Raw genomic sequence first — 26,291 nt, 5'->3', positions numbered from 1 at the left:
TTTTAACTTTAAATATATAACTGGCACGATAACTGGCACCGTGTATATAACAAAATTCCCAATTGATTTAAAATTCAATGATTTTTGTAGTAGTACAAAAATCATTGAATTTTAAATCAATTGGGAATTTTGTTATATACACGGTGCCAGTTATCTAACACCCTGATATACATATATATATATATATATATATATTTATATATATATATATATATATATATATATATATATATATATATATATATATATATATATATATATACATATATATATATATAAAGGAAAAAGTTGAGATATCTTGATATAATATTAAATTTCTGCAAATTTATGATGCAACAATGGAAATACAACAAAATATTTTCCTCTTGGAAATAATAAACACTTTGTTTTTATTGTTGTTAAACCAAATCCAAACAATTCGTCTGACAATTTTGTTACTCAAAACACATTTAGCTGAGCAGAATTGCAAGGGTATTTGTAAAATCCTTTTTTTATGTTAAATACTTTTGCAATAATTATAACTTATCACTTAACATTATTGAAAGTGATAATTATAATTATCACTTTCAATAATGTTAACAATTACAACAACATTTTCATTTTTAAGTAAAGCGCTGTTGTTGCAATTTAATATGGAAACCCAGCATAAAGAACTCCACTGTATTCTTTTCCACTATGTCCAAATGTTGGACCTTCATTGTGCGAGTTTTTAAGAAGTGTTTGAAAATCGAAAGAATGAGTGATAAGATCGTTGTCTATTTCATCTCTTTCCGATAAACGTCTACACAACTGCTGTAGTGGCATTCGACCAGATCTTAACTTTCTTTTAATTGTGCCTAAAGAGTTTTCAAATGGAAATGCTCTATATTCATCTAAAGAACCAAATTTTCGCACATCATCTCAAATATGAGAAATGCTGTGCATTGTATAACTTAAAGAGTATTTACCATATAAAATTGGCATTTGTTTAACAAATTTATTAATGAGTTTTTCTGCATAATCAATATATGTCAAATAAATAGCAGGATTAATTAAAATGGTGATCGTTACGAGCAAAAGCATAAAATGATTGAATAATTTATCTTCAAGATTACTTCGTAGCACTACAGGTCCTACATAGCAAAAAAACAGCCTAAGCTTAGTAGCCTTCCATCGATCAATATCGTTAAATGTTCGCGGTTTGCGGGAAAATTCAACAGTGACATGTGGTGCAAGGGTATTCATCTCATTTGATATTAAATCAGCAATTTGTATGCTTATTTTAACAAGTCGATTACCTCGTAGCCAATGCAGTAAAAATGCAGACTGCGTGTTAGTAGATGATAAATGCGGGTTCTGAGCCATTGATAGCTTTCGCATACTTAAGGGTGATACCTTTGATGTGATGACTTACCATTCTCATACGGGTTCTGAGCCATTGATAGCTTTATATATGGGGTGTGTTGATTATCCAAGATGTCGTCATTAAGGAATTAATAAAACTTCTTTCCGTCTTTTTAATTCTCCAAGCTTTTTTCTTACCTTTTTATTCAATTTTCTTACCGTCCATTGTTTTGTAGTGACCGATGGCAAGTGTGTGAATTCCGTCATTTAAGATAATTCTTTTGTCATCGTTAGCGCTGAGTGCGACTTTGTTAATTTCTTCGGTGTAAACATCATGAAGATGAGATCGTATGACGTTCATGGCTGCAAGTTTTTCTTTCTTATCCATTAAGCAGTCTTTATAATGTTGATGTTTGATGTGATTTTTAACAACGTTATTTTGTACGCCTTTGCATTTTTTGTGTTCTTCATTTTCTTTGGGTATGTAGTAAGAGTAGAGCTTGGGTCGAAGTCCAACAAACTCTTTAATTTGTTTACCAGCAGCCTCATCTTTGAACTTGCCAATAACCTTTTTATTTTCACCCACTTTGAAGCCAACGTTTTCAATGGCAGGATGGTCTTTAGGAAATTCGCTCGTGTCAAATTTTTCAAGTACATCATCGGCAATGTCTTTGTAAAAATCTTCCGTTTCGATTTCGTAAAAGAGCGAGTCAGTATCTGTCATGAGTAATTTTGCTCGATCACCGTATTTTGGTTTCATGTAGTCATAGTGGTGTTCAAACATTAAAATTTTGCTGATGTCGAGGATGCTCATTCCCAAGTAAACAGGTTTGTTGTAAACCAGCTTTTTTCTCTTCATGTGAACCGCGATTAATTTTTCATCAAAAATGGTGAAGCTTTCGAATTGAAGTTTTTTGGATAATTTTAAGGCTTCTTTTTTAGTGGTGACAAGTCTAACGTCAACATGATTTTCGATGTTTTCCATGGTTTTCCCAAAGACGGAGTTGTTCATGAGTTTGAAAAATTCCTTATCAGATTCGAAGGATGTTTTTGTTCTTTTTTCGGTATTGAAATCGATGTATGGTTTCATCCAAGGTTCTTCTCTAAAGGTGAAGCCTCGATGAATTTTGGTGATGACTAATCCCATTCGTTCATAGAGTTTTAGGCTTTCATGGTGGACGATGTATTTTTCTTTGTTGTTTAAATTGGGAACCAGCTTTTCTACTTTTCCAATGGTTAATCTTTCAGGTGCTAAAGGGTAGTCGTTGTGTAAATCGTGAAGCTCATCAGGATAGTTCAAATCAACTTCGAGAAAGCAAGGCATGCTGCGCCAATTTTTAAGCTCTTCATCATTCATCCATCTGAATCCTCCAATGGGAAGAGGTTTGCTCATGGCCCATCCATAAAGATTGTTGGCGTCTAAATACTGGAGGAATGTTGATGGTTTTGAAAGGATCATAGTCTTGCATGTATTTGTTATTAGCAGTGCCAAGTCGGTTGGAGATCATGCTGATTCCACCGCGTATTCCTTTTTGTGTCATGCGAAGCATATCAGGATCGCTAAAAAGTTCTATTTTAGCTTCAGTCTTTTTATAACAAGCTTGCATACCGAGCCCAGGACAGGTGTAATACCATGCGGGATCTTGTTCGTAACTTTCTATGCACACGTTTCTAAAATTTTCAATAACGTCTGTTTGAATGAGCACGTCTGAAATGTTGTACAGCTCGTGGCATTCTTTAAACGTTTTGCATCCAAATACGTCCCAAACGTTTTGAGCATGCGCGTATTCTTCATCAGTGATGTGTTTATCGTTTAGTCTGGAATAAAAGACTTCTTTAGGTGGCAATTGCGTTTCGGAAAACTTTTCAATGGAGTCTACCCAATCATAAGGGTAAATGCCTTTTTTTCTAATCAAGTTGAACTGTTTATCTTCAGGAAAATATTCTCTAACGTTTTTGCATTGTTCATCGGTTAGATTTTTAGTTAGTTTTTCTAAACCGAAGGGTAAGAATCTGAAGCTGTCAAGAAACCTCATTTCTTTCTTTACTTTTTTTGGTTTGCCTTTCTCATCCATATGGTCTCTCACTTTGATTTTTTTCGAGAAGCTGATGTATTTTTCTTCATTGTTAGGTATGCAATTGAGTTTACCGTCTTTTCCAGCTAATTTCTTGATAAACAAGTGACTGTCGTAACAAGAGAAATTGTGTAAAAAAATGGGTATGAAACTTGGGATTTGATAATCAATGTTACATTGTTTGTGAGCAGCACCACGGTACTTTCCAGTCAAATGACAGTGGTCCCACACATTGTCACCGTTAAGATCCTTTTTGCAAATGTGACATTCGGTTGCAGCTTTAAATTTCTTCTTATCCTCATCAGTCTTGAGTTTCTTTTCCTTCCACTGTTGTTGAAGTAAATCGCAATCGTTCCAAATCTCTGTAAGGTCTGCTTCAAGCCTGGTGATAAACTTTTGAGCCACGTCATCCTCTTCGCTTTCTGCTGTGTACATGACTGGCTTTCCCTTGTAAATGGTTTCGTCGAAGCATTTGATGAAGTAGCTAAAAGAGCTTGGGACATGCTTTTGATACTGTTTGGTGTATGACTGTTTTGAGTCAGGGGTACAAGTGTTGACAGGTTTGGTGAAACATTCAAAGTCAGCATTGAATACAAACGGAACTCTCATGGACATGTTGTAGTTTTTAAACTGAACGGTTGTTCCTTCTTTAGGAAGTTCAATTCGAACCGAGATGTGTTTATAGCAGTCTTGTTGATGTTTTTGAAGCTTTTCTTCTTGGTCATAAGCTTGCATACAATTTCTGCAAATGTGTTGTTTTCTTTTTCCTTTTGTTACTGAAGAACCAACCAATCGGTCTATGTTTTTAATGAGGCAGTAATGGTTAGTGTCTTTGTTTGAAATGAGCAGCAAATCGATATTACGCTTTCGATCTAAAATTTTGGATATTCGTAAAGGATGGATTATTTTTCTTCGTACCCAAAGACGTTGATGCTAATATCTGGATTATTCGCTTCAAACTTGTTGATACCTTGAGTAAGGGAAACAGGAAATTCCATTCCGTTCCAATTGAGCTCTTCTGATTTTTTAATAAGATCATTGTCAATTCTTGAATTATGCATATTTTTCAGATTCAGCGCCCTGGTGACACTCCACATAAAGCATTTATTGTCGTTGTTTTCCATGTTGATGATCGCCTTTTTACTTTTTAGTGCAGGAGATAGCTCTATGTAGGAAGAGCCGCTGAAAGGTATCCAATCAATCATGTTAACTTCTACTTTTAAAATTTTGTTAACTCTCCAATTGGATCCTTCCTTGTTGTAGTTGGACATGTTTTCAAGAATTCTTTCTTTCCATGTTTTAAAGCTTTCTCCTTTGTCTGTTGATTCGAGAATAATTTCATATATAGACGGGAAGACCACAGTGCGAAGATTTTCTTCTCCAGTAGCAATATTCACGCGCGTCATTTCGCAGATTAAAACAAGGTTCGTTTTTGTGTTTTTTTTAATGACTTTGATGGCAGCCTCTTTGATCATGTTTAAAAAGGCATCAGGGTCTTCATATCGAACAGAGGGGGTGTAAGTAAATTGTTCAGTGACGTATTTTATCGCATGATTAGTCAACTCAAACTTTATTTGTGGCTTGTAAACTGCTGATCGCGCGATTGCTTTGAGAGCCATTGATTTGAGAGAGTCCACTTTTTTCTTCACTTCGTTCCTCACATTGCTCACTGCACTCTTCACCGATTCGGGAACGTAGGGATCAACGAGAGCATTTATTTTGTTGAAACCGTTGTAGACAGTCGTTGCAATTCTTGAAAGCCAACCAGGTCTAGGAGCAGGAACAGGTTTTGGAGCAATGACGTTTGTTGAATCGACAACAGGTGTGTCAAGGATGGATGGTTCAGTTCTTGTCACTCGATTTTGCAAGAGAGCAGGTCCGAATGAAATCAAGTCATTGGAAACGGTACGAGGAGCAGGAATCGGTCTCGGAGCAGGCGAAGGTCTCGCCTCAGTCGTGCGTCTACGAGCTGCATGTTGAGGAGCAGGACCATACCCAATGATGGGTTTTGTATTTTGTAGATCCTTTGGATCCGTGGAAAATCTATGATTTTGTATAGCTTCAATGAGCTCAGCTTTTCTCATTCTTGAGATGCCTTTGACACCTCGGTCATTAGCCATCTCTTTTAACGCTTTCATATTTAGTTCGTTCATTTTATATAGGAGAAAAAAAATCTTTAAGCCATTTCAATTTCTGCCGTGATCAAAAATTTTAATTTTTCAGCAAAATTAAAATCACGTTACGACTTAATTATTTGATAACCATGTTTATTGTCAAAGTATTTCCAGTAGTGACCCGTTTCTTTTCTTAATTGGTAATGAGACTTGTATTCAGTCACCTCACCCGTTTCCACATGGGTAATTTTATAAGTGAAAGGATGTTTTCTAATTTCAACAAGCCTTGCCCATTTAGGATCGATAGGCTTTTTCTCTTTTGGTTCACGTGTTCTCGGTCTTCCCACAGGTTTCCTTTCTTTCACTTTTTTCATCAATTTGTCTTTATCAAGCAAATTGTTTTCATACGCGATCAGTGTCAAAGCCAACAAATTGTTTGATGTTTCGTTAACACCATTTTCCTTCAGCAACTCTTTCAATTCCTTTTTTGTGTAATGCATTTTTATTACTGAAATATTTTGTTCTTCTTAATTCAATTTTTTCAATTCTTTAAAAAGAATTAAAAATTCATAGAATTTCCATGGATTCGAAGAATCTAAAAATTTCAAAGCGACCATAGATTTAAGAAATTTTAAAAATCAGTACATGCGTCAACAAATGGTTCATAATCAATTTCTGAATCTGAATAAAAGTCTTTTTTATCAATATAATTTTCTCTGAATATATTTCCTAGATTAATGGCATTACTTAAATTTTCTTCTTCAGTGCTCAATTCTTTATTTTCATAATGAAGGATAATATCATCAAAAACATCCTCGTTGTATTCCAATTCACGTAGGCGCATATTCATGATCATTTCATGAAAGGTTTCTTTGTACAGATCTGGAAATGTATCAATTTTGTTAAATAACTCACACAAACTTTTCAAGTCGTTTTGTACTTCAAGCTCATATGATTGATGAACTGCTTTAAAAAGATCATCTTTTTCCATTTCAGCATAATTTTTCACTTTTTTGTCTTTGGCTATTTTACGCAAATATTCTTCCGTAATCCATCCTTTTGAAGACACGAAACAGTAAAAAAAAACTATGCACGTTGCTAATCTTTTCATTCATCTTTTCAACCATATTTTTAACAATCTTTTCAATAGCCTCTTCATCATCATCATCATCTTCATCATCATCTTCATCTTCATCATCATTTGAAAATGTAAAACTTATCATGTCAATCATTTTTTTATCCGTTTTATCAATGAATGAAAATGATGACTCTATAATTTCTCCCTGATTTTTTTTCAAGAAACCACTAATCGAAAATGTTGTTGGTTCTTCAACATATTCCATGATTAGCTTGTCACCCAATTCATCAAATACAATTGTTTCGTCAATAACCTCCATCTTTTTTAAATGCTGTAAATTATTTATCTCGAATTCAATTTTTTTCAATTCTTTTAAAAGAATTAAAAATTCATAGAATTTCCAGTGATCCAAAGGATCTAAGAAACAGAATAATTGGCAAAAATTTCGCTTATTGAGTCGTATACATGCGCTTGGCCCATTTCATCAAATCTAATCGTATACTTTCTTCCCCACTCGTCAAGTGCAGTAAATTCACATCCAGCCGCATGAATTTCTTTGTCTTCATCAAACAGATGAGCACGACCCATTTCATCAAATTCAATCCTTTCCATCTTTTTTTTTAATGCCGCGATTTTTTTAAAGCGAGTTCAATTTTTTGAGCAAACTTTTTCTTAAGCAGCAGGAGCGCAATCAGATTTTTCCCACTCTTCTGCAATTAACTCTCTTTCCAACATTCTTCCCATTTCTTCAGCCTCATCACCATCCTCGGATAAACTATACACATTAATAATAATCTGATCTCCTGATTCGTTCAAGACGACAGCATATGGAATACCATATCTGTATTCAATGACAAGCCTTTTTCCATCATAGTTTAAAAAATGACGATGACCATATTCATCCATCATATACTCAATAATGTCATCGTTGAATAAGATGTACTTTTTACCATTTTCGTCAAACTCAATTTGATCTCCAGGCTCTTCAAAAACAGTTATGGCGCTAACATAACCATTCAGCATTTCAACATACTGATGCCCAAATTCATTAACACGAACGATATACTGATGTCCAGACTCATCAATTCGGATCAAAACCCTTTTTCCGAAAGAGTCAAATCCATAAGGGAGACTAAATCCATATTTACTTTCCCAAAGTTGCTCACCAGAGGGACCTGTTAGGTATTTTCCATTTATATTATCCATCTTTTTTAATCGCTGTCAATGATCTTACTCGAATTCAATTTTTTTCAGCAAACTTTTAAAAAAAAAAAATCCATACGGAAACTAAGCAGCAGGAGCGCAAAATCTTCCCATGCAATCAAATGAAGCAAATTCTTCTTCAATATCTTCCAACTCTCTTTCCAGCCATTTCTTCAGCCTCATCATCATCATCTTCAAACATCTTTTTTAATCGCTGCAAATCTCGAGTTCATTTTTTCAATTCTTCAAAAAGAATTAAAAAATTCAGAGAATTTTCCACGGTTTCAAAGAATCTAAAAAGCAATGTTATTACATATGTAATATATTCCATTCAGTATTTGGCTTATAGATCGATAGTGTACCATTTTTACCATGCCTTTCAATTTCAATATTTTTTTTGCACCATCGCAGCAACAATTTCAAAAGGACCTTCACAGCGGTCTAAAATATTCACTTTAAGATCTGAAGGAAGTTCTCTAATCCTCTTTTGGATTTTTCGAACTGCAGGATCTGAAGACAGCTCGGCCTCCATGTTGACAGCGGCTAAAATATCATCCTTGCTCGTTCTACCCAAGTAATATTTTTTCTCAACAACACATTTGCTTTGATTATTACCAATCTTTTTTAATCGCTGTCAATGATCTTACTCGAATTCAATTTTTTTTTTCAGCAAATGGAAAATATTCGTATTTTTGGAGCATCGTGTCCATTTTCAGTTTTGCCGACATTTTTTTCTTTTCTTCCCAATCGCAGTCCAATTCAAGAACGCGTTTGTCGATCGCTCTCAGCTTTTCTTGCTTGTTCAAATGGACCCACTCTCTGTTGCGCTCTTTGATTTTTTTCTCCATCCGCGAAAAGTCATCCTCTTTTTCTTTCCACAACATCGCGTAAAGCTCGTCTCTTTTTTTATCGCTGTACACTTCAGGAATTTTGAACGGGACATCCTTGAACGCAAGAGCCTCGAGCTGTCTTTTCTTTTTTGCATCAGGCTTTCTTTGGCTGCACTCCAGAAAAAACGGGTGAAACGTCATTTTATTTAATGATCTCAATCTTAATTCCTTTTTCATCTATTTTTCCGTTTTGCTTCTCAAAATAATTGTTGCCGTGTCCCGTCTCTTTCATCGCTTTGTAAAGAGAGCCGTATTCGATCACTTCTCCTGTTTCAGCATGAGTCATTTTTACAGCCACGGGATGGTTTCGGATCAAACGAAGCCTTTCGTATTTGGAATCTATCGGCTTGACATCCTCCATCATCGCATTTTTGTCGGTCAGATGGTTCTCCAGCGCAATCATCGCCAAACCCATTTTGCTTTTCGACGTTTTGGAAATGCCGTTTTCGATAAGTAAATTTTTCAAATCCTTTTTCGTATAAATCATCCTTTTATTAAGGATTTATTTTTTTTTATCTTGAGGCACCTAATACACAATTCATTTTGTTTCCGTCGGATTTGATTCAAATGTGCCTGTAGTTCAGCGCTGTTATATTCGGCTGGGCGACAATTTCGTTAATTCCAAAAATCTTGTTGTCAAACTTGCATGCGTCTCTGTAAGCCCTTGAAAATTTGTTGTTTGTAAAGGCCAAGTCGTAATCCACAGCAGGATACCTTTCGCTGTTTAAGGTCACATACATGTTTTTCAAATCGCAGTGGTTGAACACGGAAGGGTTTAGATCTTGACTACCGTCTTTATTGGTCTGAAATCCAACAATGATGTACCTCGGACGTTCACTGGCTGATCTAGCACTTAACCTCCAACTGAACGTATTGTACACGGCAATGGTGTCGCACTGTCTGGATCTAAACGTCAACGGAACGTCCACTTTGGACTCGATGAGTTTGTAAAGACGGTTGTTGGCCATAACAGAGGGAGTGACATGAGGCATAAACAAAGACAGTTTGCTCAAGGTTACTTTTCCTGCAGCTGTTGCCTCGCTCTTAAAAATCGCATCAACGTCGCTCTTCCTTACAAGGGTTATCGTGTGCTTGAATCCGTAAAGAACTTTTTCGTAATTTTCACATAAACCAAAAATGTGCTTCAAAGGAATGCAGAATGAAAAGCTCCCTTTATTAGCAGGCTGCTTAATGATGAAATCCTGTCTTGCGCTAAAACCGCTATTGTTTACAAGATCGGCAAGGGCAGTGCTGTCTCTTTGCCACAGCTGATTCATTCCTTCCGACACTTGGAACTCTACTGGATATTTCAGGAAACCCAGCAAGGTAGTGGCTTGACCTGGACTGTATATGGTCTCAATCTCTTGATTCGATAACTGATAAGAAATCTGACTGAACAGGTGCATGATACCGTTGTTAACAAGAGTAATCACATCCGCATCCGCATAGGAAGTACCGGAAATAATGTCTTTGCTTTTTTGAGTAAGCTTTTGAGGATTAGATCCTTCAGATCCATGGAAAGAATTTTTAGGAGTTCCAGTCTTGGCATACACCTTTTCTAGCGCCTTTTTGCCTTGGTCAATGGCCACATCTTTTGCTGTAGCAATCGCCGAAGAAGTCAACTCTTTCCCTGCAGATTTGGCAGCTGTAATCGCCTCTCTTCCCAACTCGCTTTTTGCAATCTTGCCAGCCAAATTAGACGCTGCTCTTGACGCGCCTGATGCTGCTGCTCTTTTTAAAAAATGGCGCAACGTGTCCATGATTCCACTTCCTCCAACAACGTGTTTCTTAACATATCTGTTTCTGTAAATGATCATTTTTTAAATACGAGAAAAAAATTATTTGCTATCGATGGACTTCATTATCGATTTGTACTGGTTTTTGCTAATCACCTTTTGCCTCAACAGCTCATCGCAAATGCTCATAGCTTCATTTCTCGATCCCGTATTCCCAGCACGACAAGCAGCCACGCTCAATTCAAGTTTTTCCACCAACGCATTCGGATCGCTAGGAAGAACGATCACTCCTAAACCTTTCTTTCTCCTGTCATAAGCTTTTTTCATGCGATCCTTGTAATTATTATATTCTTCAACGCTCATCGTATCTTTCGCTTCTTCAATGCGTGCCAGACCCTCACGATAATCCTTTCTTAACTGTTCCTTCCTCTGTTCTTTTTCAGCAAGATTTCGATCAAGCATTTGAAGATCGTGACTAGTAGGAACTGAAACAGGATCTTCTCTACTTTCAGTTTTGTGAGATTTCAGCTCATTTTCAATAGGGATGATGAATTGATTGTATTTTTCAATCTCTTAAGCTCTGGGTTTGTTATACCTCGCATCCGACTTTACAGCCTCACTCTCTACTAAAATTTTCGAGTAATTAGCAACATCTTCTGCTGTCACGTTCTTTGAAACGCTTGGATTGGTCATGAGATCCCAAAGACCTTTTGTTCCTTCATACTTTTCGCCTCCAACAATCATATCGTTTCCTTCAAACATCACTCCCATTTTTCCAATCGTATATTGACCATCGCTTTTGCTCAATTCAAACTTGTTCTTCAAGCTTCTTTTAAATTTTGCTCTTGTGTCCAGATCAATCAAACCTTTTATAAATTGGTCGCCCTCAGTAAAAATAGATCCTGTTGATTCTAAAAAAGGCTCGGGTTTAACCTCCTCGTTTTTAACCTCGCTTTTAACCTCGTTTTTAACTTCGGATTTTACCTTTTTGAGCGTCTTTTCGTTGCTTTGAATAAGAGGCTTAAACAGCTTTCCCACATCCGTCTGAAAATTTGCATCTAAAATGTTGTCGTTGATGCTGTTCTGATAAATCCTCTTTCTTCTGTCATTAATCTCTCTCACAATTTCATCTCTTTTGTTCGCGTCTTGTATTTTAAAAAAAGACATGGTTTTTAAAATACGATAGAAATTATTTTTCAGATCCTTTTTTATAAAAATTGTTGAACGCTTTAATCGCGCCATCTCGACCTTTTTGGATCAAGTTCTCTTTAGCCAATTCATCTATTCCGTTTTTGGTTTTGGTTCGTATTTCCTCCGTCATGACCTTAAACTTTTGAAGCTCACCAAGAATCAACTGAAACTCTGAATCGCTTATTTTATTATCCATCAACGCTTTGGAAATGTGCTCGCTGATCGTGTTCAATTTTGACTCTGCCAGCACTTTTATCTTTTCATGCTTTTCCGCTTTCAAAGCCATTCTTTTGTTCACTTGACCTCCAATAATTGATAAAAAAACCCATTCCAATAGCCACCCCTTCACACGCAATCACTGCTGGACTTGCAATAATCGTAGACAAAAGACCAATTCCAGTCGCACCCAATGCTATGCACAATCCCTTTTTGGATCTCACTTATTTTTTGAAGACGGTAAACGTGTCCATCATCCGCTGGAGCCGTTGGAAGAGTGGGGTATATTTCTTTATAACTGTTGATATCCATTTTTTTATTAAGGAGAAATAAAAAATTTTCTTCCCTCAAAAGAAATTCACGATGCAAAGGCTCTCTCCCTTTTTAATCACGACGTCCTTGTCACTTCTGTTATAAATTTCCATGAAGATGTTCTCTACAGACTCTGAAAAAAGCAAAAAGTGACTGAAATAATTCAGCTTTAAATTTAGCTCATGCCTCGAATTCACCAAAGCAACACCTCTATCCACTTTAATCCCGAACATAAAAACAATCGTCTGTTTGGATAAACGGTTCAACTTAATTTCTCTTTGAGCAAATATTTCACATCTGGAACGACGACAAAGCCGTCTAGGAGGATGATCCAAATGATCGTTAAAATAAACGGTGCCTTTCAACTTATTCTCGTCAATACAAATGATTCTTCTCATCTTTTTAACAGTAAAGGAAACTTTTTTCTCAATCTTTCTCTCCATTCATCCTCTTCTTTTTTACTTTCATGAAAATACTCTTTCATTTCTGCTATTTGCAAAAGTTTATCGCAGGTTCTTAAGATCGCTTCGATTTTTAGATTCTTTGAATACGTCTTGTTAATTTTTAAGATCTCAGACATTTTCATTTGTGATGAAATTTATTTATTTTATTTTGAATAATATTTTTGTTATGACCCAACTTAAGCATAATAATAGGCTTGACCGAGAAGAAGATAAAAGCTTCCGGATTGACCGACTTGCGCGTCGCCAGAGTTGAGAGTGACGACGAGTCTTCTGCCGGCTGCGACGCTGGGCATGGAGTCTGCTTCTCCGAAATTTCTGTAAAACGAAATGGTGGTGGTGGAACCGATGGAAGCAGTGGATTGGTACAACAGCCCCGTCGATTTGTTGTTGAACGAGGTTAAGTTTATCCCATTCCACGACGACAAGTAAAAATCTTCTAATCCAGATGAGGAAAAGAAGCATGTGCTGTCACCGTCGTAACCAGGAAAGTAGGTGTAATTGTTGGTGCTGTATGGAGTCCAAGGAGTGAGAACGGTTCCGTTTCCAGGAGGCAAATTCCCATAATACATTCTGACTCTGGATACCCACCAGTTTCCAGAAGACCCGATGATGTGCACTCTGATGTATTTGAGAAAAACTCCGTTTCCTTTCCCGTTGGTGTTCATCAAAACATATTCGCTTCCGTAAGTGGTGTTTAAATATCTGAACGTCCTGCAGTACAGTTTGAAAAGAGGAATGGTGGCAGGAATGGATGCAAGAGTGGAAATGAACGGTTGAATCCAATACGTAATGGCTGCAGCATTTCTGTTGACCAGTTGAATAGAGACGTCGTTTCTGAAAGGCATGTCCAACGTGAAATATCCTCCCATTGAAGTGGCGCTGGAAACGTTGCATCCTTGCAAAGAGTTGGCATATGCAGGTCCTCCTCCGAGAGGACAAAAGAGCAAGTCGCAAGCAAGTCCAGTGTTGTCCACTCCTATTCCTTCCGTGGTTTCTGCATAATTCCCCACATTGATTTCTCCGTCTGTAAAGATTCGAATAAAAACATTTCCAATGGTTCCACTCACAGCCAACCACATCCTTCTCAACACTCCAGATTTTCCGGAAAACGCTAACACAGGAGAAGTGATTAACGCAGCAACCGTTTGAGACTTAAACCCCAAACTGGTGAAACTGGATTCTGGAACGACACTGGTCAAACTCGATTTTTGCAACAACAAGTCGACGTAACTTTTTGTCGCAGCGTCTTGCGCGTTTGAAGGGTCGAGCACATTGATCAGTTTGTGAGAATTCAAATCCAAGTCCGAGGTTCCCACTGATGTTCCACCGGCGTGCGTGTCCATGTAATTTTTGGTGGCTGAATCTGAAGCAGAAACGGGTTCCGACAGATTGGTCAATTTGTGTTGAGTCATGTTGACGTCTGTGTACAAAATATTGTTGTATGCCACTTTTGTGTCAACGTACGCTTTTGTCGCAGCATCGTGAGAAGTGGTCGGATCTTTCACATTGAGTAATTTGTGGTTGTTTAAATCCATGTCAGCAGTGATGGTGCTCGTTCCATTTGTTTTAACGCACATGCTTGAGCTGACGTCGACGTAATTTTTAGTGGCAGAGTTGTGAAGATTGGACGGCTCGTTCAAATTTATCGCTTTGTGAAAATTCAAATCCAAGTCCGCGATTCCCTCAATAGCCCCGCCTGATGCATGCGTGTCTACGTAATTTTTGGTGGCAGCATCGTGAGAAGTGGTCGGTTCTGCCAGGTTGATGATTTTGTTAGAGTTGAAATCCAAGTCTGCAATGATGGTGCTGTTTCCATCTGTCCTGACATACAGATCGCTTGAAAGAGAGGTTGAATAAGGGTTGTATAAATAACGACCCAATTCTGATCTACCAAATTTGTCAATCATTTTTATATGCTCCAGATTTTATTTTTTGCCTTACCACAAGGTATTAATAATGCTTTGAAAGTCAAGACCTTCATCCCATTTTTTCAAGACGTAAAGACACAAGTGACCGCAATAAGAGGTACTACCAAACTGCACTCTTTCGCTGTTGTAATTAACAGGACTTTTTAAATAATTTTCAAGCTCAATAAGAGGAGGTTGAGCGTATGAATCAAAGCTGTATTTTTTATCGCCGTCTTTGTACCAGCACACCCAATGAAATCCTCCAGTGCTTGAATCACCAGTGTTTGCAATGCCACACTCTTTTCTTCTCGGTTTTTTCGGCAATGTGTGTCTTTCAAAAACACCTCGAAAGTTTTTTATTTTTAACTGTTTAGCAGCCTTTTCCAATTGAAAGTTGGTTAAAGCCTCATTTGGCAATTTTATTCCTTCGACGTTGATCATTTTTATATTCGTGCAAAATTTAAAAATCTCCATTAAAACCATTCAGCTCCGTTTTCAATTAAAATTTTTCTAATTTCGCTATTATTTCTTCGAAATGCCATATTCAACGGTTTCCGATTTTCTTTATCTCGCGCGTTAGCATCGGCTCCGGTTTTCAACAGCAATTCGACCACTTCAAGACGACCTTTTAGAGAAGCTTCGTGCAGCGGCGTCGATTGATTTTCATCTCGCGCTTTAACATCGGCTCCGTTTTGCAACAGCAATTCAACAGCTTTGTGATCACCTTTTTTAGCTGCCAAATGTAAAGGCGTTTGACCGTTAATATCTCGCGCGTCGACATCGTCTCCGTATTCAATTAAAATTTTTACGATATTCATTTTATATGAAAAAAATAATTTCTTTAAATCATCTTATTTTTCTTCATCAGATTCCCTTTCACCTAAATCTAAATCACCCATAATGCTTTGAACCAAAACAGGAGCATTTTTAGTGATGAACACTTCTGGAAGCTTGACTTGTATCGACTCGATCTGTGATCCAATGAAAACACCTTCAATTCTTAAAGACGCAATAGCAAAGCACCTTTGACGAATATACTCCAATGGATCAGCTTTGACCATCTTTTTGTTCTCCCTTTTGCAAAACAAGGAAGTGATGTTCTTTTCTTTTCTATACAGTTTTCCGAAAAAAATGGAAGATGAACTTTAGGACTTTTTCTTAAAAATGGATAAATCCTCAGCCATTATTTTTTTTGTTCTTCCTCCTTTTTTCAACAAGGCTGCCTTAAGAATGACTTGCTCGCGAAGAAATTTTGTTATTTTTTCAGTCACCTCCATAAACTTTTCTTCTTCTGATCCCTTTTTATCATCATGAGCAACAAAAGACATGGAATATCCAGTCAGCTCTTTTGTCTTTGGATCAAAACACTCAAACACACCCAAAGTATACAAAATGGGGGTTCTTAAAATAAAAGGACCTTTTCCATTGTCATACTCGTAATACAAAGGAATCTTTTGATACTGAATAGGTCTTGTGGCTGCGTAAATCTCCCCAGCTATTAATTTACTCTCGTCAAAATTCTCAATCGTCACGAAATTCATCTTTTTTAATGGAAAAGAAATTTTTTTTAGATCCTATTTGGATCCGACACTTTCTTCTTGACTTTATCTATTTTTCTTCTGGCATATTCAAACATATCCTCCAGCCGCATGCCACTTTTTTCAAAACGAATCCCTCCACACTTTATTTTCAACTCAAATTCTTCACATCGACGAATAATGGTGAAATCCAAATCGTTCTCAACGCTGTAAATCTTGTAATGGTACTTTTCTTCATAAGGCGAATAATAATACGACTCCTCGTAATCCTCCGTCTTAAGGTACTCATCTATAAAGGGCTCAAACAAAACCATCATCTTGCTCATTTTTTAATGAACCTGAAAATTTTTTTGGAAAGGAAATGACAAATGTCGCTCGAAAGCAAACTGATCAACTCTTTATTGTCTACCCACGAAATAAACGAGTCTGGATACCCCAACCATTTCACCAATGATTTTTTATTCGTCTTTCGAACGATTTTTCAATCCTGAATATATACTGATGCGTCTTTTGCATCTCCTGCTCGTAAAAAGTGCCTTGAATTTCTTCACCGTTAGCATCATCGATTTTATACGTGGGAGGATCCGTATACTGAACTTTTGACACGGTAAAAACCTCTTCAGTCCATCTCGGTGTATACCCCTTTTCAAAATGAGACTTCTTTTTTGTGATTCGCACTTTGTCACCCATAGAAAATTTCGGTTTTGCTCTTTCTCTCTGTTTACCATTCAGGTTCATCCAGACCTTATTTTTATTCTTTTCATCACTGGCTTCCACTAGAGTCATTTTGATGGAAGAGTGCTTTGTGTTATTGTAATTTTTCACCATCTTATCTAATACGTCAATGTATTTATTAGTATTGTTGGCTGAAAAATATTTAAACATTCCCTCTTTCATCGTTCTGTTCGATCGCTCAACGACACAGCTTTTTTCCTCGTTTTCAGTGGAATACAATTGAACTTCTAGAGCTCTCACGTGCTTGTTGTAAAATTCTTTTCCTTTATTCACCCACAATTTGACGCATTTTCTTTTTTCAAAAATCTTTTTCAACGCTTCAGCTACTTCAAAACCTGTTTTGCTTTTTAACGGAACGATCCATCCATACTTTGAAAACACTTCAATCACCATTGAGCAAATATTTTACACCGTTGTTGAATTTTGAAAACGATTGCATGTCTACCAAATCTGCAGCCCATATCTCATCCATGTCGTTCACAATCACCCTTCTTCTTTTAAAATGACGAATAACCGGTTTATGAAGCTCCTCTGCAAGCTGATCCGTCCATTTCAGAGGCATTTTTTTTTTTTTTTTAGATCCTACACCCAATCCAAATTTAGCTTTGGCTTTAATCACCGGCGTAATGAGCTTTCTTTCGTTAATCTCTCTTTGAGTGGGATTGGGAATCGAATTCATCTCCTCAAGCATCATTTGATCTGCCACATTCCTGTTTTGTCGGTCGTTAAAATATTTATACGCCAAATCATGGTGATACGCTGCATTGTCCACCCTGTCTACCGGCTTACTCCAATCTTGATACATGTCGGTGGATGTCAGCCTTTTGTCCAGGTTTGTGCCAGGCCCTGCAAAGTTCATCCCAGGAATATGCATTTCTCCTGGAAATTTTGCCCATGGAAGCTTCACTTTGCTCGACAGCTTATTGATTGACTCTACCAAATCACCTCCTTTTGTTTCTTTAGCAATAAACTTGCATTTCGTCGTTCCGCAAGAGTCACAAGTCCCTTTCAACATAGGTCTATTGTTTTTTGTCATCTCCTTTTTCAAGTGAATGGTTTCAGTTTCTCTTTTGCATTTAACGCAGTACATTTTAAATACAAGAAAAATATTTTTTTAACTGTAAAAAAATGGAAGTCATTGATTTGTCATGGAATATCGGAAAAACCAAAAGATACAACAACAAGCTTTTGCCAAGAAGCATTCGAGGAATCAGCGTCGGAAAGTCCGGTTGCGGAAAAACAACCTTGCTGCTCAATTTACTTCTTAGACCTGGATGGCTGGATTATAATCACTTGCAAGTCTTTGGCAAATCCCTTTTCCAACCCGAATACAAAATACTCAAAAAAAGCCTTTGAGAAGAAACTACCAAAAGAACTCCTTCTGCAATTATTCAACATTCAAAGCCAAATTGAAAAGCTAAACTCCAGTCCTGAAGCCGTCATTGAAGAAATATCAAAAGAATGGAACGGAGAAACAGACATGGAATGTCAATTTTTCGAAAGTGAAGAAGACGTACCTGAACCTGAATCCTTAGACTCAACTAAAAACAATTTGATGATCTTTGACGACTTGCAACTCACAAAACAAAACAAATGCGAAAAATATTACATCCGAGGAAGACACTCCAACGTTGACTGCTTTTACCTATCTCAAAACTATTTCTTACTCCCAAGACAAACCATCAGAGAAAATGCACTCTTTATTTGCCTCTTTCCTCAGGACGATAAAAACATCAACCACATTTATCAAGATCACGTTTCCAGCGACATGAAAAAAAGAAGAATTTAAAAAGTTTTGCTAGTACTGCTGGTCTCAACCCCATGGATTTGCCGTCATTGATTTGTCCTCCAAAAAAGACCATGGAAAATACAGAAGCGGGTTGGACGATTTTTATTTTCCAAACGTATAAAAAACATGTCTGGATTTTATTTGCTTGCTAAATCTAAAAAAGATCTTCCCACCGTATCAAACAGCTCCATCAAAACATACTTTGAAAGACCTATCGAGCTGGATTTAAACAAACAGTACGAAATGGCTCTTGTAGGACTCAAAACCTATCGAAGCTACCCCAACATCACCTCTAAAAATAACGTTTTCAGATACAGCCCAAACGCTGGATCGAACAGTTACACCATCTACATTCAAGAAGGATCCTACGAAATCAACCAGCTCAACGAGTACCTTCAAAATGAAATGCAAAAACAAACAGGAAGCTTGTACAGAGTAGACGGAGTCACCATTACAGCAAACGAGTCTTCGTTAAAAGCTGTATTAAAATTTGGAAAACGTACAGCAACGACAAGATACTGGGTTGATTTCAACGTTAATAACAGCATAGGTTCGCTCCTCGGATTCGATAGAAACGAATACACCTACGTCAAAAAAAAAGAAGACCCTGTTGATCCTAATAAAGTCACAAGCGTCATCGACACTTACGAGTCTGAAAATATCGTGAGAATTGAAGAAACTGCAGTCATTCGAGTCCCTAACGACATTATCGGCTCGTCTTATTTAGACGGAAGAACAAAAAACGACATTTACTCCTTTTACCCACAAGTTGAACCCGGAACCAAAATTGTTGAAAAACCTTTTCACCTCATCTACCTTCCCATCGTTGTCAGCAAAATTTCAAGAATGGAAACACAAATCGTTGATCAAGATGATCATTTGATCGATTTTAGAGGAGAAGACATCATTGTCAGATACCACATCAGAGACAAAATCTCATTCACTCTACACGATCTTTTCTCCGGAAGCGCTTTCAGTCGATGAAAAAAAATTTTCCTTTTCTATTAAAAGTGTATCAAAAGATCAGTCTCAACATTTCTAAAGGACAAGCTGACAAAATTAAAAAAGCGTTACATGATAAAACCGCAACCAGCATAAAACTCACTCATCAAGACTTGAACGGTGAACATGTTCTTGCTGTCACTCAAACCCAACTCAACAAAATTGCAAAAGCATATAAAGCTGGAAAAGGCGTCACGCTCAAACTCAGCAAAAAACAACTCATGCACAACGCAAAAGTTGAAGGAGGATTCATCGGAGCTCTTTTACCTTTACTAGGGATGATCGGAAGCACCATCGCTACAAAAGTTGTCCCTGCTCTTGCCACTGGACTACTCTCTGGTGTTGGAGCCTCTGCCGGTTCTGCAATGGTTGACAAAATCGCTGGACGCGGTATCGTTTACTTGAGCAAAGATGGAAAAGGACTAAAAATATCCAGATTAGGATCCGGTATATACCTAAACCATTGGGCTGGAAATATTCAAGGCGATAGACTCTACATCAAAAATAAAAAAGCATACGATCGTATTGGCTCTGGAGAAGAAGAACAATTCTCCGGTCTTGGTTTACTTCTCGGTCCCAATTCACCCTTCAATAGCATACCCATTTTAGGCTCCATTTTGTAATGAAAATTTTTTATCCAACAAGAATAAAAAATTCGAAGAATTTCCCAGGATCCGTAGGATCTAAAAAATCATAGAAAATACACCTTTATCATTCCTATTTCTCCTTCAGACGAAATCATTAACGTCTCTCCCACATACACATCCAACACGCTCGAAAAAGAAACGATTTTTGAAACCCGAGACAGCTGATCAGACTTACGCACCAAATCCAATTTCTTATCGTCGCTCTCTTCTCCAAACTTAAAACTCTCACTAAAAACACCGCTTGTCTCCATTGAAAATATCAACATCCCTTTCTCTAAACACACTCTAAATTCCGATGTCGGCTTTACCATCTTACACATTTCGCTAAACCTCGAAGCCGAAACTCTTCTCTTTGACCAAAAAGAATAGCGCTCACTCAAACTCACGTTTTGAACGCTTTCCGTCGCCACCTTGATATTATACGCAAACTGGTCTAAAGATTTCACGGCAATTTCTAAACTTCCCGCATTCAAAATCGACAAAGTCAACTCGCTTCCATTTTTCACCGTTTTAAACACATTACTCACATAACTCTCAACACCTACATGCAACGATTCCTCAAATTCAAACACGTACTCATCAAAACGATCTGAAAAAATATCCACCTCAAACATTAAATTTATCGTTGTTTTTGTTCTCACACTTATACCTTCTTTTTGAACAAAAGATCAAACAACGCTTTCACTTCACCTGCACGCTTTGTTCTCGCTATAAACATTTTTTTTTAAGAAGAAAATATTTTTAAATCATTGCACATGTTAAGAAAATTGAATAAAAAGGTAAGAAAAAAGCTTGGAGAATTAAAAAGACGGAAAGAAGTTTTATTAATTCCTTAATGACGACATCTTGGATAATCAACACACCCCATATATAAAGCTATCAATGGCTCAGAACCCGTATGAGAATGGTAAGTCATCACATCAAAGGTATCACCCTTAAGTATGCGAAAGCTATCAATGGCTCAGAACCCGCATTTATCATCTACTCGTGTTACACCAAGACAGACAAGATGCATATACTCTAAGGGAAATTGTGAAACGTGACCAATATTTAGTTTTAATAATGGTGGAACAACCTCAGGTTTATGATGTTCTTCTTGTTCATAGCATGCAAATGAAGCATCTGTTTTCCTAACTGAATTTACCTCGAGAAATACAGTCCTATTGTCAACACGTTCTCCCTTTTGAATGCACCTTTCACATCCATAATAAGCATTGTGTCCTTTCATACCTTTTATAAACGCACGGGCTGGTGTATCACAAACAAAAGCTTTAGCATGTATGTTAAAGTGATTACCATTCAAAAACAAACCACATTTTTTCAAAAAGCTAAATTCAGTAACAAAGTTAGGTAAAAATATTTCAGCACTTTTCGGTTTACTCATTCCACAATATATTGATATTATAAATGGCTTGTATAAATTTTTTCCTAGTTGAACCGAACAAAGCAGTGGCCAAAACCGTTTTGCAGAGCTCTTAAATAGAAGCAAGCCATCAATACTAAATACTAAATAAACATCATGATTTATCCAGTTATCACCGCATGTTACTGCAAGTAAACTCACTAATTTGCTTTTTATTCCAAAATAAACATACTCTGCTTCTTGTTCACACATATCTCTTATAACTATGATGCTAAAACTTTTACTTTTGAGTAATGTTCTTGCATCTTTAGGTAAATCTTCATGATACTCCGACAGTGTTTTGAGTAAGTCTGAAAATGAACTATGTGTTATGTTATGTTTTATTGACCATTTTACAAGAAATTCCCTTCACGAAACTACTTCTTCTCTGTTATCATCACTACTTGAAAGAGTTGGATAGTATCCCTTGTCATCATTCGTAAGGTCAAAAAAGTTTTCATCATCCCTGACAAAATTATTATTACATAAACCCAATAAAAGTTAATTTGAGCTCAGATTATGGTCATAAATGCTTGCCTCATCAAGTAATAGAATGGTGTAATTGGCATTGATACTTATGTTATCACCAATTTATGTCTGCTTTATTACGGGCTGGTCAATTACAGTTAAGGAATCGGATAGTACTGTACCTTCATCATAAATATATTGGAAACTGCTAACTTTATAACTACATTTAGTGTCCTTTTCAGTATTACAGGTCAATCAAATGTCATTTAAATGAGGGTGGTCAAATATTGGATCAGAAAACTTTAAAAATTTAGTAAATGACCAGGGTGGTCAACTACTCAGTAATTCCTTTGTTTATCTTAATTCATCGTTATATGCTTCTTATCGGTGGCCAGTGAAGGAAGTACATTTAAGGGAACAAATGCAAAAGAAAATCCGCCATCTAAATTTGTGTTCTCAACGTGGTTCATACCTCATTCCAGAAATGAACACTTTTTCTTCATTTCATTTTTAATGATGTATTTGTGTTGCATCGCTTCAAAAATAATCGAAATTTCTTTGCAATTTTATATTCACTAAAATATTATCACTTTGCTTTCATTTTTCTCTTATTGAACATATGGTAAACTACTAAAGCAAAGGACGGTCAAATTCTGAAAAGAAAAATTCTTTTATAGTCAATTACTAACATAAAATTATGCTTAAAAAAAACAGCAACCAAAACATAAAAAGATAGTACTTTGCCAAGCTTCTATTTTTATCAACAACTATCCATGTAGAAAAAAGTTAATTCAGAAGTTCATTTTACTTTTGTTACAAAGAATTTTAAATTAAAAAACAAAAAACCAAACAAAACAAAGTACAACTTAAATTTGCTCGTAAGGAATCTTCTTCACTATAATATATAGTTAAAAGTAGTGTCCTGTTTTCCATTCACAACAAAAATATCTTTGACTTTATCAAAAGTGAAACAGAGAAGGATAATGAGACCAAGAGAGAATATGTGAAATTCCTGAAACAATGCCTAAGGAGAGACATGGTCAAGATGACAAAAAGTAACCAAAGATTTTGGGAAAATGTTTGCATGGAAGGGAGAAGTTGAAGAAAATGGCAGAGGCAACAACACAAAAAAAAGTGGAAGAAAGAAGAGGGTGACTATGAGTAGAGTTAGAGTTATCAGGCAGTGATAATCAGACAGAACCTGCCTCCAGCTAAAATTCAGAAGAAACAGAAGAGGATTCAAACTGATTACTTTTCAGATACAACCTATTTAGAAGTACGGAACCTATTTAGAGGTACGGAACGGGTGTTTCTTGATGTTTTTCTTAAAACGTGCAAAGAACAAACCGTGTAAGAAGTAATACTTTGAAATAGATTTCATCTGCCCCTTAGAAGTTCAGACAAAATGTTGATGGAGGCTTAAAATACTAAATATTGCTATGATAGTTAAAGTACAAAGCAGAAGCGTGTAGCTGACTTTATCTTTAATTAGGTTTTGAATAAAACCTGCTTCTTGGTTTGTTTGTTTTTTTTAAGAAAAAAATTGATTTTGTATTTTAGCGTGATGGTTTTGTTTCTTTCAGCTAAGCAATTTATCGACCTGCATTATTATTCAAAATGAGAGTTAATGTAATTCACCGAACCTTCACATTTCGAATGGGATCGCAAAATCACGACTGAAAGGAACATACTTATACTACTCCTACTACTTGTAATACGTGCGCTTGTTTAACTTTGCAATTTTAAAAGTTTCGAAATTTTACAACTTTTGCTTTGATCTTCAAATTTTTATCACTTGAGTTTAACTTGTTAAATACAAAAAATAAAGATTTTTTGCGACTGATTTTTTTTACTTAACTAACAAATGTTAAGTTTTTACGATTAAAATTTATTTGAATAACATTACGCTGAGAACTGATAAAAAGTTTGCTCAAAAGTTCAAACAAGCAACTAAGTTTACTAAGCAAGGTGTATAGAAACTTACTTTAATATCTTGCAACACGTCCTCAGAATTATTTTTCAAAGTAAGCATCAGAAAACATTTTCTCATTACAAAAATGTAAAAAACGACATTTTTCATTGAGGACTTGGGGATAAATGATGCTTTCAGGGAATCGCTCAGGAATTTTCTTAACCAAAGTAACTAAAATAAGAGGTATCTTAGAGGCATGAGGCAAGCTCATTTTTCTAGTATGTCGACACTGGTGTTAAATAAGGGTGATTTGCGAAAAGTTAGGGTAATTGGAGCTAATCTCTATCTGCCCTCAACCTTGAACGCCAATTGAAATCATAATTTTTTATTTGTTTAGTCGTCACTCTAAAACGAAAAAATCTTTTTTGAAGAAATTTGAACTCTATCGCTTTTTTGATCTAGTTAAACATAAAACAATAAAATATTAATTTAAAAGCCATGTCCGACGAGGAAGGGAGGAGATCGTTTCGAAATTTAAATTACTAATTTATCATAGTACTTTTTATTTCTAATTTATATTTCTAACATGAGTTTGTAATTTAAGGTTTTGCTTTATAAACTTTCTTTGTTTTTTTAAATTTAGGTTCGTAATTTAAATATCTTATTTAAATTTCTGTTATAATAATTTAACTAATAATAAACATTTCCCAACTAATTGTTAAAATATTAAATTTGACGTTTTAACATTAAAAACTCATAATTCAACTTTTTGATTTAAATTTCTAATTAAAAATTTGTATTTACATTTCTACTATAAATGTTTTGTTTACATTCCTAACTTAAACTTGTAGTTTGATTTTCTAACTAAATATCCAGAATATGTTTCGAATTTAAATTTTTTATTTAAAGTTCTGGTGCAAATTTATTATTTGAGTATTTTCTTTAATTTTTTTTAATTGGAACTTCTAAATTAACTTGATAGTTTAAATTTCAAGTTTAAACTTCTGATTTCTGATTGAAATTTCTCATTAAAATTAATAATATAAGTTTCTAATTAAAACTTCTTACTTTTAAGTTTAAACATGCTTATTAAACTTAGACTTTTATTATGAAGCTCTAATTTAATTTTCTAAATTAAAATTACAATTCAAATTTCTAACTTAGATTATTAATTTAACTTTCTTATTAAAATCTGAAATTGTTATTTCTTATTTACTTATCTAAGTTTCTTATTAATATTTCCAGTTTAAATTTCTAGTTTAAATTTCTATTTTAGTTTCTAATACAAGTTTATAATTTAAATTGCTAACTTACACATCAAACTTAAATTATTACCATAAACCTTTTGATTCGAATTTCTACTTTAAGTTTCTGTTTTAGATTTCTAATTTAAATTTCTTCTTTGATTTTCAAGTTTATATTTCGAAAGAAAATTACTAAATTAATTTTCTAAATTATTTTTCTAAAGTAAATTTCTGAACTTAATTTCTAAATTAAATTTCTAATTAAAAGTTCTAATTTAAAGTTCTAAATTATGTTTCGAAATTAAATTTCTAATTGAAACTTCTAGTTTAAATTTCTTCTAGTTTAAATTTCTTATAGAAATTTTACTTGAATGTGCAAACTGAAGTTATTTCTTCTCAAATATCTGCTATAAATTTTTTGTTTTGACTTTTTCTACCACTTGCTTCTTTAAATTTCACTTTTAAGTTTTTTACTTTAATACTTCCATTTTAAGTTTATCATTTAAAATTTACTAGTTAAAGATTTAAATTTTAGTTTAATAAGTTCTAGTTTAAATTGCTTAATTTAAAATTCTAAGCTAGACCACTATGTTAAATACCTCGTAAAAATTTTTGTTTTTATTTTCTGATCAATACTTCTTATGAGCTTTTCTTCTTAAATTTTGTTTTTATATAAGTGTGCTTTTTTAACTTTTTCTGTAAATTCTTTTATAAACAGATTTTAAAGAACTTTTTCTTTTCATATCTTCTTTATACTTTGTTTTTAGATTTCTCTTCCAAAATTCTTCATTAAAATTTGTATTCAATAGGCCACTCACATTTTATGCACTGCTTTTTTATTTTCTTTTGATTTCTTTTTTTATTTTTTTTTTCTTTAAGTTTGAATTGAAGATAGGCACTTGTGTATTTTTGGAATATTTTATAAAGAATGTCTTCATATGATACATAATATATAACCTTTTTAATTCATGTGAAATTCTCTCTATTACAGCGAAACTAGCGACCCGAATGATACATTTGTATGACTATCATTGTTTTTTCAAAT

At 35.2% G+C, this 26,291-nt stretch overlaps 1 protein-coding gene and 1 pseudogene across 1 annotated transcript; both read right to left on the bottom strand.

Annotated features, from left to right (window-relative positions):
• Window positions 1-309: 309 nt before the first annotated feature.
• Window positions 310-22,560, bottom strand: LOC149882432 (uncharacterized; annotated as a pseudogene).
• LOC149882433 (uncharacterized) lies at window positions 15,696-20,552 on the bottom strand. Its single transcript, XM_090067524.1, has 2 exons — window positions 19,677-20,552; window positions 15,696-19,567 (listed from the first exon to the last, which is right to left on the bottom strand). Exon 2 carries the CDS (start codon window positions 17,870-17,872, stop codon window positions 17,165-17,167), a length of 708 nt encoding a protein of 235 aa, XP_089923650.1. The 5' UTR covers window positions 17,873-19,567; window positions 19,677-20,552; the 3' UTR covers window positions 15,696-17,164.
• Window positions 22,561-26,291: the final 3,731 nt, after the last annotated feature.

This window comes from Hydra viridissima, unplaced genomic scaffold (genome assembly GCF_058129835.1).
Source record: "Hydra viridissima isolate aposymbiotic clone 2 unplaced genomic scaffold, HvirCarnegie_v1 scaffold_11, whole genome shotgun sequence".
NCBI lineage: Eukaryota > Metazoa > Cnidaria > Hydrozoa > Anthoathecata > Hydridae > Hydra > Hydra viridissima.
Note: the sequence above shows the minus strand (reverse complement) of the source record. Positions and strands in the feature narration are given on the sequence as shown.